At 42.5% G+C, this 17,500-nt stretch overlaps 1 protein-coding gene across 1 annotated transcript; it reads left to right on the top strand.

Moving 5' to 3' along the window:
- The first annotated feature begins 3,566 nt into the window (after positions 1-3,566).
- On the top strand, positions 3,567-17,500 carry LOC132709672 (cytochrome P450 3A24-like). Its single transcript, XM_087878677.1, has 13 exons — positions 3,567-3,665; positions 4,847-4,940; positions 5,615-5,667; positions 6,603-6,702; positions 7,399-7,512; positions 8,615-8,703; positions 10,109-10,257; positions 10,668-10,795; positions 11,270-11,342; positions 12,229-12,389; positions 13,593-13,819; positions 14,942-15,104; positions 15,614-17,500. Exons 1-13 carry the CDS (start codon positions 3,592-3,594, stop codon positions 15,707-15,709), a joined length of 1,521 nt encoding a protein of 506 aa, XP_087734803.1. The 5' UTR covers positions 3,567-3,591; the 3' UTR covers positions 15,710-17,500.

Raw genomic sequence — 17,500 nt, 5'->3', positions numbered from 1 at the left:
AGTAGGGCAGTCATTACAAAGTATCGGGGGAAACCCCTGAGTTTTTCAACAGCTTTAATCTTACCAGGAAATGTCAGATATTGGACTTTCTACCTGTGAAGTAGATGTCCTCCACCAAGCCAGTTCTCAAGACCTGGAATAATGCTCACTTAATACAAAGTGACCTCATCCCATTACACAACGCAATTCTGGGTGTCGATCAGATGACATAATAGAGTTTAGGCCTGGAGGGAAAGATTTCTATTTTGGGAGAAAGATCTTGGCAAAGCGGTTGAAGAAGTCTTAAGATATGGCTAGATTAGAAGACCCAAATATTACCTACTGTGCTAAGGTACCCTTAGAGATGCGGTGGCTCAGTGGCCAAGACAATGAGCTTGTTGATCGAAAAGTCGGCAGTTCAGCAGTTCAAATCCCTAGCGCCGCATAACAGGGTGAGCTCCCGTGACTTGTCCCGGCTTCTGCCAACCTAGCAGTTCGAAAGCACGTAAAAAATGCAAGTAGAAAAATAGGAGCCAACTTTGGTAGGAAGGTAACAGCGTTCCGTGCACCTTTGGCATTGAATCATGCCGGCCACATGACCACGGAGACGTCTTCGGACAGCGCTGGCTCTTCGGCTTTGAAACGGAGATGAGCACCGCCCTCTAGAGTCGGGAACGACTAGCACATATGTGCAAGGGGAACTTTTACAAAATTTACCTTAGATAAAAGATACAATTTTAGATGCCTTCAAAACCAGCTGTGGGGGTTTTGCCCCACTCTCCAAAAGGAAGAATCTGCCCCACATCTGTAAATTCAGCAAAACCTGTGTCGGCAACCTTAATGAAGCCAAGCAGAAATAGTTAATCCATGGTGAGATTGTTGTCTCTGTGTCTTCTTTGGGTATCCAGAAAACCTCTGGATATGGTTTTTTAGGGGCTGAGTAAATCATCCTAGCAATAAATGACCTGGTAGAGGGTATTTGCAGTAGATGGTGCTTTGCTCTCCATGTCATTATGAAACTCCAGCTGTAGCTGCCAGGACCCCCTGCTCAGGCAGGAAACCCTCCACCACTTCAGACAAATGGTTATCCAACCTCTTCTTTAAAACTTCCAGTGTTGGAGCATTCACAACTTCTGGAGGCAAATTTGTTCCACTGGTTAATTGTTCTCACTGTCAGGAAATTTCTTCTTAGTTCTAAGTTGCTTCTCTCTTTGATGAGTTTCCACCCATCGCTTCTTGTCCTGTTTTCAGGTGCTTTGGAGAATAGCTTGCCTCCCTCTTCTTTGGGGCAGCCCCTGAGATATTGGAACACTGCTATCATATCTCCCCTAGTCCTTCTTTTCATTAAACTAGACATACAACCGTTCTTCATATGTTTTAGCCTCCAGATCCCTAATCATCTTGGTTGCTCTTCTCTGTACTCTTTTTTAGAGTCTCAACATCTTTTTTTACACCATGGCGACCAAAACTGGATGCAGGATTCCAAGTGTGGTCTTACCAAGGCATTATAAAGTGGTATTAACACCTCACAGGATCTTGGTTCAAATTCTAACTGTAGATCTCAATCCAGTCATTTTCATCTAGTTTTTTTTTCCCAATGTACCTCTAACCCTGGTCTAAAGGGAATCTGTTTATGAAAGCGCTCTCAACTTTACAGCTCCTAATTCACAGCAGCTTCTCTGGTGGATCGCTCCCTGGCAGTCAGTCAACTGGGTCTGGAGTCTTTGACGGAGGAGACTTTAATGACGAGAGGATCCGGGGTGGCCATGACTGTCTCCTGGCCATCAAACATTCAGAGAAAAGAGAAGACGAGGCATCACTCAATCATTCTTCGGTTATGAATGGCTGTTCGGCCTTCTTTCTCATCCCTGGGAAATTACGTGGAAGATCCATCATTGCAGAATAAATCATCCCAAATAGATCGTTCCTACTGTCTAATTTGCATAAATTTATAAAGGGTGCGGAATATTGATTGAGCTACATATTTTTATTTCATTTTTTTTTCTCTTCTGAGCCTTGGGAATCAACACGCGTGGGGATAAAAAAAAAAAATTGTTGCCTACAGAACAAAAATAAGTTGGTGCGGCATTCTTCTTAACGCGCCAGATTTCCAGAAGTGTTGGATAAAAACAAAGAGGCCCCCGTGATAAAATTTCTGACAGTGTTGCAGAACTAAATCAAAAGATGAAGAAAACAGGTACCGTTTAGATACTTGGCAAGTATTCGACATTGCCTTTTCTAAACAGCAGCTGCGTTAAAACTTACACTTAAAAAGATAAAAATTAATACAAACTAAAAAATGAATAATAAGAAAAAGAAAAAGTACCGAAAAGAAAAAATCGAAAGAAAAATCGAAAAGAAAGGGAAAATAAGCATGCAGTAAAGTAAAAGGAATGAAGGAGAAACTTCCTAACAGTGAAGACAATTAACCAGTGGAACAGCTTGCCACCAGAAGTTGTAGGTGCTTTAACACTGGAGGTTTTTAAGAAGGGACTGGAAAAGTCACTTGTCTGAAATGGTGTAGGGGGCTGGACTAGAAGACCTCTAAGGTCCCTTCCAGCTCTATTCTGATTCTGAAAAAGAAAAGAAACGATGGAGGTGACTGCACAGCGCCCAAGGAGAATGACCACATCCTGCAGAGGAAGGGATCTCCTAAGCTGCTGTTCGAATGGAGAGCCCTCCCTCTCCTTGGCAAGCCTCTTCAGTACCACAACTGGACAGCTCACACCCTTCTTCTTCTTCTGAACCCGGCTGCTTCCCACCAAGACACCGGCCAGAAGTTGGAATTCCCAGCAGTGAGGAAGGTGCAAAAGGTGGGAAGCTCTGCTCCAAGGTCACACAAGCAGAATCTGGTTCCTGGAGGAATGGACTCTCCTGCAGACGCAGGGAACAGCAGACACATCAAGCATCGAGAGAGCAGAGGTGCGCCCCAGGATCAGCAGCATGGATGGAGAGCGAAACTGGTCCAAGAAAAAGAAGAAGATGGGGGAGAAGGAATGATGGTGGATGAGAAGGAGACAGGAAGGGAAGAGAGGAAGAGGAGAAGGAGAAAGAGAACGAAGGAGAAGGAATGATGGGGGAAGAGGAGGAGAAGATGGAAGAGAAGGAATGATGGTGGAGAAGGAGACAGGAAACAAAGAGAGGAGGAGGAGAAATAGAACAAAGGAGAAGAAGCAGGAATGATGGTGGAGGAGAAGGAATGGGGAAGGAAGGAGATGGAAAAGAAGGAATTGGGGTGGAGAAGGAGACAGGAAGGGAAGAGAGGAGGAGGAGAAGGAGAAAGAGAACAAAGGAGAAGAAGAAGGAATGATGGTGAATGAGAAGGAACGGGGAAGGAAGGAGATGGAAAAGAAGGAATGGTGGTGGAGAAGGAGACAGGAAAGGAAGAGAAAGAAGAAGGAGAAAAAGGAGGAGAGGAGCGAGCCTCTCCAGCTGTTCGAACTGCCTAGTCCTGGGCTGGCCGGGCGTTCCAGGGCTGGTCATCCTACCGGGGAGTGGCCCCAGGAGGCCGGCCCGAGGAGGAGCCCCGAGGGCGGCTACAAAACCTCGGGGACTCCCAGCCGCGGCTCAGAAGCTGCCAAGGTCGCCGGAGGCCGTGCAGAAGCGCTGGCCATGGGGGAGCCGGTCCTCGGCTGGGCGCTGGAGACCTGGGCGCTCCTCCTGCTGCTCCTGGGGCTGCTGATGCTGTAGGTGGGGGGGGGGGCAAAAGGGGGGAAACCCCTCCCCGGAGTTGCAGGGCAGGGGCAACGGGCTGGGGCGCTTTCGGGGCGTAAAAGCGGAATTTCCAGCCGGTGATTTGATTGTAGTTCTGTTAAGTTGTGATTTCATTTGATTTGGTTTTAGGGTGTGTTTTTTTTTTCTCTGTTATACTTTTCTTCTCCTCTCCTCTTTTTTTCCTTTATCTCCTCTCCTGTTCTCTCTTCCCCCCTTTCCTTTCTTCACCACTTCTTCTGCTCTCCTCTTCTTTTATCTCCTCTTCTCTCTTCTTTCCTTTCTTCTCCTGCTCTCCTCCTTTCTCTTCTCTTCTCTTCTCTTCTCTTCTCTTCTCTACTCTCTCTTCTCTAGTCTCCTCTCCTCTCCTCTCCTCTCCTCTACTCTACTCTACTCTACTCTACTCTACTCGCTCTTCTCTTCTCTTCTACTCTACTCTACTCTACTTGCTCTTCTCCTCTCCTCTCCTCTCCTCTCCTCTCCTCTCCTCTCCTCTCATCTCCTCTACTCCCTTCCCTTCTCTGCTTTGCTCTCCTCTCTTCTTCTTCCTGTCATTTTCCTCTTGCTCTACTCCAAGCAACTTTGAGCTACATGCAAAAGAATAGGAGATGAAAAACCGCAGAGCCTGCGATATCCAGATGGTGGCACAATCCGGCTGGGCACATACAAAACTCACCCGGTGTGGCTAATTAATAGCTATCAATGTCACTCTTCCTGTTAGCAAGACTGGACCAGGAAATCAATTGCACTGGGAGGCAAAATTCACTTTTATGGAGATCAGTTGTGATAATAAGTCATTGCAAGCATTATTGTGCTGGACTGCCTTTCCCCTCCTTACATAACGGGGAGTTGTCTGCTTGAACAGTTTTGAAGTGCTTCTTTTCTGGACTTAGGTCTTCCAGTCCAACGTCTGTGTAGGCAGGAAACCCCACACCCAATTCAGACAAATTGTTGTCCAATCTATTCTTCAAAACCTCCAGTGATGAAACACCCATAACTCCTGGTGGCAAATTGTTCCACTGGTTAATTGTCCTCACTTGATAGGAACTTTCTCCTTAATTCCAGGTTGCTTCTCTCCTTGATGAGTTTCCACCCATTGCTTCTTGTCCTGCCTGATTATCCTGCTGATATTCTTTTATTTTGTTTTGTTTTCCAGTTATGGGATCTGGCCGTATAATTTCTTTAAGAAGTTGGGAATTCCTGGGCCAAGACCCCTGCCTTTTATCGGAACTTTCCATGAATATCGGAATGTGAGTGTGTTGTACTAGTAGCTTGTAGACCAACTGAATGACTTTGGGTGAAAAGGGGTCCTTCTTTTTTCCCCTTTCCTAAATTGTGGGGGATATTGTGACTTGTGTCAGGAGTGTTGCGGTGGCCTAGAGGTGGAGCTCTCGCCTCACAATCAGGAGGCTGTGAGTTCGATCCTAGGTACAGGCAGTTATTTCTCTCTCTGGGCACACTGAGAATATAACTGCTAAACAAAACTCCGCATTGGCAACATGTAAACGCTCAGCTCCATTCAGTTGCCCGGACTCCACCCCGCAAGGGATTATGGGGTCATTAAAAGAGGAGGAGGATTATGATTGTGACTAGTGTCACCTCTTCTTGGCCTCCTCAAAAGAAGATTCAGGAGAATCAAGGGCAACTAGTACAGCTAGTCCTCAACTTAGGACCGTTTATTTCAGTTGTAAGCTGAGGAGTACCTCTGAAGCCATCTGCCTTTCTTTGGCACCTCTCTTAGAATCCCTCGGTCTTCATTCTGAAACTCTTGTCCCCGTATCGGTTTAACTGTAACATCACATCAATGGAGACTCAACATGCATGGATTGAAGCATTTTTAATGGCCCCTTATACTCTTCCAGTCTTGGCTGGAGAAAGGATTTCATTGCCAAGTTTTCACACATCTCCTTCTTTAATTCGACAGGGTGTTTTGAAGTTCGACCAAAGATGCTTTGAGAAATATGGCAAGATCTGGGGGTAAGTCACCTGTCGGAATGTCCCCTCCAGAAGGACTTCACAGTTCACCCCGTGATTCTCTAAGAACTGCATTATTTAATTTGGTTTTGATCACCAGGGAGAGTTGTAGGCAGGATAGCCTCTTGCCATTCCTGAGAGCCCCGTCCTTAGTTCCTCTCCTCCTCAATTCCTTAAGGGGTAATCAATTGTGCAGAATCACAGCTGCAACATACGCACCGCTTTGGATACCAATAAAGGAGAATATCTGTAGCTCGGGGTTGACATGAGGGGTCCTTGGTGCTCGCTGAGCTTGGCTGTTTTCTTGCAGAAGTTTCATGACCCAACTAGAGAACATCATCAGTGCTAGAAGGGAGTTGTGTTTGTGGAGAGGTGGTGGTGGTAGAGGAGGAGGAGGAGGAGGAGGAGGAGGAGGAGGAGGAGGAGAAGAAGAAGAAGAAGAAGAAGAAGAAGAAGAAGAAGAAGAAGAAGAAGAAGAAGAACAAGAACAAGAACAAGAACAAGAACAAGAACAAGAACAAGAACAAGAACAAGAACAAGAACAAGAACAAGAAGAACAAGAAGACAAGAAAACAAGAAAACAAGAAAATAAGAAAACAAGAAAACAAGAAAACAAGCAAGCTCAAAGAGCACCAAGGACCCTTCACTTCAACCCTGAGCTACAGATATTCTCCTTTATTGGTATCCAGAGGGCTGTGTATGTTGCAGCTGGGATTGATGATGTTACCTTGTTGAGTCGTGAAATGTCTGCAAGAAAACAACCAAGCTCAGAGAGCACCAAGGACCTCCTCACACATCCCTTTTGAGTCGAGAACCAAACCTTAGGACCATGTTCTCTGCTTGGCCAATTGTTTAGCTGAAAAATAGGAAGCCTTGATCCTGTCTTCTTATAAAGATAATAGTCTACATTTCAAATCTTTTTATATTTTGACAATTAGAATATTTGATGGCCGGCAACCTGTGATGGCCATTTTGGATCCCGCCCTCATTAAAACCATCCTGGTTAAAGAATTCTATACTTATTTCACCAATCGCCGGGTAGGTATCCTAACTTGAGGTTGTGAGAACTTCACTGGGGCTGGGAAATAGAAGTCCTGCAAGGGAATTTAGAAGAGCAGGCCTAGTATTGTGGTTTAGATGTTGGGCTGACCCTGGGGAGACCTGGGTCCAAGGTCTCCCTCAAAACTGGAAGCCACCTGGGTAACTTTGGGCCAATCACTCTTTCTCAACCTAACTCATATAATGGTTGTGGAAGAGATTGGAGAAGGAACAATATATATGCCATCTTGAATTCCAGAATAGTAGTAGATATCTGTCTGTCTGTCTATCAGACAGAAAACAGACAGATGATAGAGAAAGATGGATAGATGGATAGATAGATAGATAGATAGATAGATAGATAGATAGATAGATAGATAGATAGATAGATAGATAGATATTGATAATTATCATTATCAATGATAATTGATAGATGGATAGATAGATATTGATAATGATAGAGAGATGATTGATAGATGATAGATAGAGAGATTGATAATGATAAACAGATAATAGAGATAGATGGATAGATAGATGATAGATAGATAGATAGATAGATAGATAGATAGATAGATAGATAGATAGATAGATAGATAGTATACTTAGTTAAGAATACAGCAAATTGAAAAGAAAGGACAGAGAAGAATAACAGGAGGCATTTCTGTTTTTATTTTCTTGCTCTTTCACCTTATTCAGGACTTTGGTCTGAATGGAAATCTGGACACAGCCATAACCGTCGTTGTCGATGAACAGTGGAAGAAGATTCGCAGTGCCTTGTCTCCCACTTTCACCAGTGGAAGGCTGAAAGAGGTAAGAGATGAGGGTTGTGTTCTGTCCCCGTACCATGCACACAACCAACCAGCCAGCCGAGGGTTAAATAAACTCTTTAAACACACAACGTCAGTGATAAGGAACTTGGCAGCAACTCCGTGGCTGCCTGCCAAGAGTTTTTACTCCGATAACACAGACAAAAATACACACAGTTTGAATAGTCCAGTTTGTAATTAAATCCACGGCAAATAGATGTTGTGCCCGAAGGTGCAAAGTGCCTCACTAGAGATTAGCTTTGTCCGTCACAGAGTCCGAATGGCCACCACACTCCCTTTTATAGCCTGTGGGGTGTGGTCCAGTGACTCAACTTAATCTCTGGCACACCTCCTTTTCTGCTGCTCACGCTTGTCTCTCTGACGCTGGCGTAGGTCCAACCACAATGTTTCTTCGTCACTATCCGATGGCTTGGAAACACCTGGCTCCTGGCCAATCTCTTCTCCTTCGGGAGACACCTGAGGCATTGCCAGAGAGGAGGGTCCTGGAGAGGGAGGCCTGGCCGTCTCCTCTCCTTCATGTTCGGAGCCTTCTTTCTCCGATAAAATAGGCTCGGAGGATGGAGCCACAACAGGTTGGAGGCCCTTTGGACTTCTCAAGGATTCTTGTGTTGCCTGAAGAAAACCAAGAAAGCTGCCCTTAAGCATTGTCAGCGGTTGATTTGAAGCGAAGTCTGCCTTAGTTAGCATAGAGCAGTGATGGCGAACCTTTTCAGCACTGAGTGCTGAAATGGTCGCACAGAAACATCGTGCACATGCGCTCGTCAGAGCCATGCTCCAGAAAAGCCGAATTGCCATGTTCTAGTGTGCATATATAACTAGGTAAATAGGTGACTGTAGATATTGATACAAATAGAAATATGAAAAATAACCCACCGTTGTAATATCTTCTAAGAGTCAGTCATTGGACTGAATTGATGTGTGTTCGTTTTGTATGTTGTTTCAATGTATTTATGTTGGTTTTGTTTTTTCTTTTTATTATTAATAAAAACTATTAAAAAAAAAAAAGTAAATGGCTCTCTGAGCTGACTTGTTGCTTTCATTCTATAAAGTGTCTTCAGCATCTTCTCCGTTGGTCTTCCTTTCAGATGATGCCCATCATCAACCATTATAATGAAATCTTGGAGAAGAACATCCAGAAGAAAGTGGAGAAGGGTGAAACCATAGATATGAAGCTGTAAGTAATATCTGTGAGATTGGCTAGGGAGCATCCCTTTGCTAACAGAAATTTACAAAAGGGGAATTTGTAATGCAAATTTGTAATCCAAATGGATTCACATTTTCCATAATACGTGGAATCCCTCGTGCAGCTGTTAAGGATTCCCTGAGATCATCTGTTGAAGGTATTGTGAGGTGGCTTCTAATGGTTCTAATGGTTGAACACATTGGCAACAAAAACCAGAACACCAAATACAAGCTGGGCGAATACGACCTCGTAGACGACCTTCACTCTGTCAAGGACCTAGGAGTATTCATTTCAAATGATATAAGCGCCAGAGCTCACTGTAACAGCATTGCCAAAAAGGCATTAAGAGTTGTTAACCTAATTTTGTGAAGTTTCTTCTCCGGTAACCCTGCACTGCTAACTAGGGCATACAAAACCTTTGCCAGACCAATCCTCGAATACAGCTCATCTGCCTGGAATCCGCACTGTATATTGGACATTAATACAATTGAGCGGGTCCGGAGGTATTTCATGAGAAGAGTCCTCCACTCCTCTGCTTGCAATAGAATCCCTTATGCCACCAGGCTTGAAATTTTGGGCTTGGACAACCTTGAACGTTGCCACCTACGGTCTGACCTAAGCATAGTACACAAAATTGTCTGCTATAACGTCGTACCTGTCAATGACTACTTCAGCTTCAACCGCAATAATACGCGGGCAAACAATAGATACAAACTCAAGCTCCAAACTCGATTGCAGAAAATACGACTTCAGCAACAGAGTGGTCAATGCCTGGAATGCCCTACCTGACTCTGTGGTTTCTTCCCCAAACCCCCAAAACTTTAACCTTAGACTGTCAACCTCACCCCATTCCTAAGAGGTCCGTAAAGGGGGCGTGCATAAGTGCACCAACATGCCTACCGTCCTTGTCCTACTGTTCCCCCATTTATTTGTACTCATTTCATGTGCTCTTGTCCATGTTCATACTTATACCTGTTATCAATTTTCTTACTTCTTCGTAGGGTTTATGTGTGTTTTTCTCTTCTAGCCAGATTTTCCCTACGTAACCAAGGTTTTTTTGTAGCTCCAGCTCAGTAGAATCACATCTACTCCGTTTGGGCTTTTTTCCTTTCTAACAGCTAGCAAGCTCTAACTGCTAGGTGGGAGACCTAAATAGATCCATTTCTAGCTCGTTTGCTTTCATCAGTAGGCCACACCCATATCTTATGTATCCTCCCTGTAAAGGTACAGTATCAATTTTCTTACTTCTTCGTAGGGTTTATGTGTGTTTTTCTCTTCTAGCCAGGTTTATACCTGTTTATACCTGTTATCTCGTACATGTTTGACAAACTAAATAAATGAATAAAATGAATAAATAAATAAACCTCCATGCTATGCTTCTCCTTCATCCCTCCAGGATCTTTGCAGCCTACAGCTTGGATGTGGTAACCAGCACTTCATTCAGTGTCAACATTGATTCCCTCAACCATCCCGACGATCCGGTTGTTGTGCACATGAAGAAGTTCCTCAGATTTAGCTTCCTCAGCCCTGCTTTAATCTTGGCTGGTAAGATGTCTTTGTAGGCTGCAAAGGCTGCCCTTCATATTTGACATATTTAGGCCACATAGGCCACCCTTCATGCTTGACATTATCATGGAGGACATAATTGTGTGTCGCTCACCTCATCGTCAGAAATTTTTTTTGGCATTTTTTACTACCAGTTCGGTGAACCAGTAGCCTTTTCTACTACCTGTTCGGGCGAACCGGACCAAACCAGGAGCATTTCACCCCTGGTTTTAGGCTGCCTCAATCATGATTGTTACCTTCTGATGTAACTACAATTTTGCTAGAATCTCTTACCTCAACAAAGCTCATGGAGACCTCCTATGGGTTTTTCTCGTCGCTGTGTTGCAACTTGGTTGTGTTTATGTAAATGATCTGTTTGCTTTTCTCCTCACCCCACACCTTCCCCCCAGTCCTTTTCCCATTCCTTATCCCAGTTCTGGAGAAATTCAACTTGACCATATTCCCCAAGTCTTCGGTAGACTTCTTCCTCGAGATCTTGAAAAAGATCAAAGAAGATCGACAAAAGAAGGACCACACGGTCAGTCTGGGCTTTTCGTCTCATGCTTGCTCTTCTTCCGTGGCCCTCGGGAGCTGGGTTTTTGTGCTCTCGGTGTGTGTTTGTGCGTTCCAAGCAGGTTTCAGAACTTCCACTTGCGTTTCAAACAGATTCTGATAAAGGAGAATAAAGGGAGTGGGATTTGTGGAGTGATGATGATGATGATCAGGAGGAGGAGGAGGAGGAAGAAAAACTGTGGGGTCGTTGATGCTCTCTGAGCTTGCTTATTTTCTTTCACTCGTTTCATAACACCATCAGTGCTATGATGATAACAAACCCTCCCCCTTCCCTTCTACCGCTGATGATGTTCCCTAGTTGGGTAGTGAAACATTGCAAGAAAACAAGCAAGCTCAGAGCGCACTAAGGAGCCCTCACACGCCTTCTAATTCTGCAGTGGGCAATTGGACCCATCAATGACAGTTCCATCTCCTTAATGACCATTCTCTACCATTCCAGAACCGAGTTGATTTTCTTCAGCTCATGATGGACGTACAAGCTGCAGCCATCGCCTCTGGGGATTCAGAGAAAGGTAAAGTTACAGATCTTGCTTTTGAAAATATATATATATATAAGGTTGCTTGGAGCATATTGAGGCACATGGATGAACTCAAGATAAGCATTAGCAAAAAATGCTAAGACCACGAGGTCATTGTCCTCACTGTTAGGAAGTTTCTCCTTAGTTCTAGGTTGCTTCTCTCCTTGATTAGGTTCCATCCATTGTTTCTTGTCCTGCCCTCAGGTGCTCTGGAGAATAATTTGGCCCCCTCCTCTCTGTGGCATCCCTTCAAATCTTCGATGGAGGATATCACCTACATCACTCCTTTAAGTGACTATCGCCTTGGATTTTCAGTTTACCTTACTTTAGGTCATCGTGATCCAGAAGGGATGCAACTTCATTTGATTAAACTAACATTTGGTATTTTAGTTTCCCCAGGCTGCAGCTGCAAATACAGCTGCTGATGTTCTTCATGTGATGAGACAGAGAAAGAGACAGAGACAGAGAGAGACAGAGACAGAGACAGAGAGAGAGAGAGAGAGAGAGAGAGAGAGGCAGAGAGAGAGACACACACACAGAGAGAGAGAGAGACAGAGAGAGACAGAGAGAGAGAGACAGAGAGAGAAAGACAGAGAGAGAGAGACAGAGAGAGAGAGACAGAGAGAGAGAGACAGGCAGAGAGAGAGACACACACAGAGAGAGAGAGAGAGACAGAGAGAGACAGAGAGAGAGAGAGGGAGGGAGAGAGAGGGAGCTGTCTAAAGTTGTTGATCAAATCGGATCCCCTGGATAATTGACCTACCCTGAAAGCCACAACAAATCAGTCTGAGATATTTGCTGTTGTGTAGGTGTGGTGTAAGAGTGAATGCAGTTTGGATGATCACAAACGTCTTCTGTGCTTTCCTTTCTCGTCCAACAGCTTTAACAGACAAAGAGATTTTGGCCCAGTCAATTTTTTTTATCTTTGGTGGCTATGAGACCATCGGTACCTCCCTCAGCTTCATGTCTTATTGTCTGGCCACGCACCCCGACGTTCAAGAGAAATTGTACCAAGAGATCAATGACACTTTTCCCAATCAGGTAAGACTCTCTTTTTTGGGGTGCTCTCTTGGTTGAGGATGAGTCATTTTAGGAGCTGTCAGGCACAAATAACTAGACCTACACATGCAGAGTTCAAGCTAACTACTTTATTATGTTCTGCCTATAGTACAGGAATCTCCCCGTCTAGCAGCCAGCTCCTGGGAATAATTAGATAAAGCTCCAAGGAACTGGAGTGGGATCAGCCCTAGTTCTTTTGTGGTTGCGCAGTGACTCCAGGCTAGTTCCTCGTTTGATCCCTCCTCCTTGTCAGGTTGGGTGCTTCCCAAGTGTAGCAGATGTGTTTGTCCAGAAGAGCAAAACCAGAGTCTTATTCTGACAGGACAGGATTTCTTTTCCTTTTTGCAATTCTTACGTAACTGAAATGGGAATCTTAATTAGATGGGAGGTGGCCAGTTTTCCACAATTTCTATTCCACAAGAAATAGAGAGAGGGGGGGAGGGGGTAGAAAGATAGGTAGATAGGTAGATAGATAGATAGATGATAGATAGATAGATAGATAGATAGATAGATAGATAGATAGATAGATGATAGATAAATAGATGATAGATAGATAGATAGATAGATAGATAGATAGATAGATAGATAGATGATAGATAGATAGATAGATAGATAGATAGATAGATAGATAGATAGACAGACAGACATACACACACACATATCTTTATCTATATAACTGTGTGTCTTTGTGTGATGAATGTATACACACACATATATATGCTCACACACACAATTACACACACACACACACACAGAGAGAGAGAGAGAGAGAGAGAGAGAGAGAGAGAGAGAAAGATAGAAAGATAGAAAGAAAGATATAGATAGATATACATACATACATAAAAGAAGAAACAGACATCACGATCTCTGGAATTTAAAATATATTATCCACTGGATAGTATATTTTAAGTTCCAAAGATCGTGATGTCTCTCTCTTCTTTTATAGCTACACCTGGAACTTGTATTTTTAGGATAGTTCGCAATATATGTATGTGTGTGTGTATGTTGTATTTATACGTATGTGTGTGTGTAATTGTGTGTGTGCGTATATACCTACATGCATGCATACATGCATGTGTACACATGTACACAACCAACACAACGAACGTATCTATATGCAGGTCACTTCTTATATACTAGAATGTCATATTACTTTATTTTGTTTTGTTTTTGCCTTTTGTGCAGACCCCGCCCACCTATGACGCACTCCATCAAATGGAATATCTCGATATGGTGGTGAATGAAACTTTTCGCCTTTACCCTCCGGGGACACGGCTTGACAGAATTTGCAAAAAGACAGTGGAAATCCATGGAGTGACCATCCCACAAGGGACTGTGGTTATGATTCCCGCTTATGTCCTACATCGGATCCCCGAATATTGGCCTGAGCCCGAAGAGTACAGACCTGAGAGGTATGTTGTGAGGAACTCTGTCCTTCTGAAGTCACACAGGACATTTTTTTATGATCCACCCCCATAAACTGTGCGTGGAACTTAATTAACTCCATGGGAGAAAATGATGCCTAAACTGACTGTAGCAGCTGAGACAATGGCTTCGTTTAATGTCCCAACAACTGAACGAAAAGCTGTAGGGCAGCTGGCATCAAGCCACACTGATAGGAGTTGAAGAGTAAAAGTACATGAAGGAAATTACATTTCATCTACCATCTTTTCATTTAAAAAAGATTCCCTCCTTGAACCGTGACAGGTGGGTCAAAATAGGAGAAATAGGCCTTGTTGACCTACATTGTAGCTGTCACTAATTGGATGCCGTAGAAGGCTCAAGGATTCGTGGGCATAACTCCCCGAGAAATCCAAATTAATTAAGCAGAAAGTACTTCTAAATACTTCTCTTTCTTGTTCCTCATGAGCTTAAATGGACTCCAGGGGATGGTAGAGGACAGGAAGGCCTGGAGGAACGTTGTCCATGGGGTCGCGATGGGTCGGACATGACTTCGCAACTAACAACAACATTGTTCCTCACCTGTAGACAGAATCTTGCCAAACTAAAGCAACTTCTTGCATCATTAAAAATATTCTTGTCAGAGGCGAAGAATCAGAACATACGTTAAGTTGCAGTTCAGAAGATTTATTGCTCCAGCCAAAAATCTAATCATCTAAAGTTCAGCACTAAATTGGCACCAGATAAGGGTGAATGGGGGTTAGACCGTGGGAACATAAAAACTCTAGGTTAACGATCACCTCCCCAGCTATGCCCACTCTTCTCCTAAAATACTCTGAGAATTGATACAGAAGGGCCATCTTAATTCTCTTCCCGCCAACCAAACCATATAAATTTCAGTCTTTTGGTCCTCTGAAATGCAGCCCCTCCCTTCTGGGACTCCAGACTACATTCCACCACATCAGATCCACAATGATCTCTCTCCACAAACATTTATCTTTCTTCATTGGTCTCAGTCCAGTTTATCCAGTGGTGAAGGAGCCAGTTACAATTAGAGTTACAGAACTGAGGTACAGACTATTGGGAATAGTAGCTTTACTCAACCGTGATTTTTTTTTCCGATTTGCAAACAGGTTTAGTAAAGAGAACAAAGAGAGCCTAGACCCGTATGTGTTCCTCCCTTTCGGAGCGGGTCCCAGGAACTGCATCGCTATGCGTTTCGCCCTCCTGGTGCTGAAAATGGGTCTGGTGGTTTCGCTGCAAAGATTTCGCTTCCAAACCTGCAAAGAAACACCGGTGAGTTTTACAACTTGGGTTGGTTCCTGCTCATCTGCTAAAGAGCTTACTCAACCGATTTCCCGTTTCACACATATGTGTTGTTCAAAGACACAAGGAGGTGATGAACGCATGAAAGCAAGATCTCTTTGGAAAGACAGGGTCATCTTATCAGGGTGAAAAGCCTACTCCATCCCATGTGTGTGTGTGTGTATGTGTGTGTGAGAGAGAGATTCTCTGTGTGTGATTCTCCAACGACTAGGTTCTGCTTCTACGTCTTAACTGAGAATAGAATCTTATTTGATGCTCACAGCAGAGTGAAGCCCCTAGTGAAGCACCTTTGTCAATTGCAACACAGACGGTGGTGGTGGGGAGGAAGTATTTGAATTGAACAAAGCATTGTGTAGGTGTAGGAAAAAGCATGTATGTAAAACACGGTTCTTGGTAGTCACCTTGTTAGTGGAATCACCTCTGTTTAATTCCATGTCTGTGATGTTTTCTATCTCCCTTTCTTTTGGTCAATGGGGAAGATCCCCTTGGAGCTGGAGGACAAAGGATTCCTCAAGACGAAGAAGCCCATCATGTTGAAGTTGGTGCCCAGAGTTGTCGTGAAACATGAGAAGTAGACATTTTGGAGTGTTAAGGATATTGTTGTGTCACCACCAGAGTCATGGAGCTCATAAAGCAGAGTACCATCAGAAGTTTTTATGCACGGAAATGGTTTTGAGAGTAATTGTGAATAACATGTAGACAAACTAGTTTTATATTACTTTACTTTGAGGGTAAAGCGAAATCATAGTCATTTAACAATCCAAGTCTTGGATTGTTAAATGACTATGATTTAAATATAAGTGCAATATATAAAGTGCAATATATAAAGTGCAATACCCCCAGGAATACGACTAATCCCGGACCTCCGGACCTTCCGTCGAGCTTTGAAGACCTTCCTATTTCAGCAAGCTGGGCTGGCTTAAAATTTTAATGGGTTATTTTAAGGGTAATGGGTTTTAATGTTTTGGGAAGCCAATTCGATTTAATTCTGCTTTTAAATTATTTTAAATTTTGTATTGTATGTATTTTAATTTTGGCTGTGCACCGCCCTGAGTCCTTCGGGAGAAGGGCGGTATACAAATTTAAATAATAATAATAATAATAATAATAATAATAATAATAATAATAATAATAATAATAATAATAATAATAATAATAATAATATAAGATCAATTCAGGGAAATAAAATATTCTTACCAGTTTGTAGAAAAATACAAGGAACATTCAGGAATATAAAAATAGTTCAATAAATACCAGGAAACATTAATAAATAACCCATGATCAAACATTGACCATTTAGAGAGATCAATAATAGTTACAGCATAGTAGCAGGTAAAAATTTGGTGCAGTGAACACAACTAATCACAATAAAGCTCTCCTTAAATAGATTGGCTACAGATCTTATCCAATCAGCATGCAGAATGACTCGGCAATATTCTTAAAGCAACATAATACATTTACACAATACAAACATACAATGTTGGATTATATATTGCCTGGCTAACTAGTTAGGCAATGACCATTTCCTAACATGGAGGCTGCAAAGAGGCAGTAGTGTCTTCCTTGTAACTCATTCTCAGCGTATTCTCAGCGTAATCTAAATGAAATGAAAGCAAAGTCCTCAAAACACCAGTCTTTAGTTTATCTCTGACCTTGGGATAATTAGGCAAACTGCCAAAAGCTTTTCTTGGCAACAGTTCAGGAACAGAAGAAATAACTACAGCCAAAAAAGTTACATATTGAAAGTATCACCAAATCAGAGATGGGTTTCAGCAGTTCTGACCAGTTCTACAGAACCGGTAGTGGATTTTTTTTTTTTTGGATTTTTTTTTTTATTTTTAAACAAACAAAACATAAAAATCCATCTTCCATTAACAATTACAAACAGTGTGTCGATTGGTTACAAATCCTTTGTGCTTCATCCCCATATTCATATTTTACTAAGTATCCAGTTCCTCATAATATCAATCTAATATATATCTTTATATCATTATCATCATTTGTCATTTATCTAACAATGGCATTATCATTCCAAAATAAAAATTATCACATATTATATTATAACATTCATTTTATAATTCATATTTCATTTCCATGTTTTAGTATCTAGCCATTGGTAAAATAACTCCCATATTTTATAATATTGTTTATCTTCTTGTTCTCTAATTTCAAATGTCAATTTACTCATTTCAGCACATTCCATGATTTTCTTAATAACTTCATCTTGCATTGGTATTTTCTCATTTTTCCAGTTTTTAGCAAACACAATTCTAGCCGCTGTCAATACATTCACAATCAAATATCTCAATTCTCTGTTATATGTTTCTGGCACAATTCCTAATAAAAAAAATCTCTGGTTTAAAGTC

The sequence above is a fragment of the Pantherophis guttatus genome, chromosome 14, assembly GCF_059756535.1.
Source record: "Pantherophis guttatus breed Tessera chromosome 14, ASM5975653v1, whole genome shotgun sequence".
Lineage (NCBI taxonomy): Eukaryota > Metazoa > Chordata > Lepidosauria > Squamata > Colubridae > Pantherophis > Pantherophis guttatus.
This window is presented reverse-complemented; position numbering and strand designations above follow the sequence as displayed.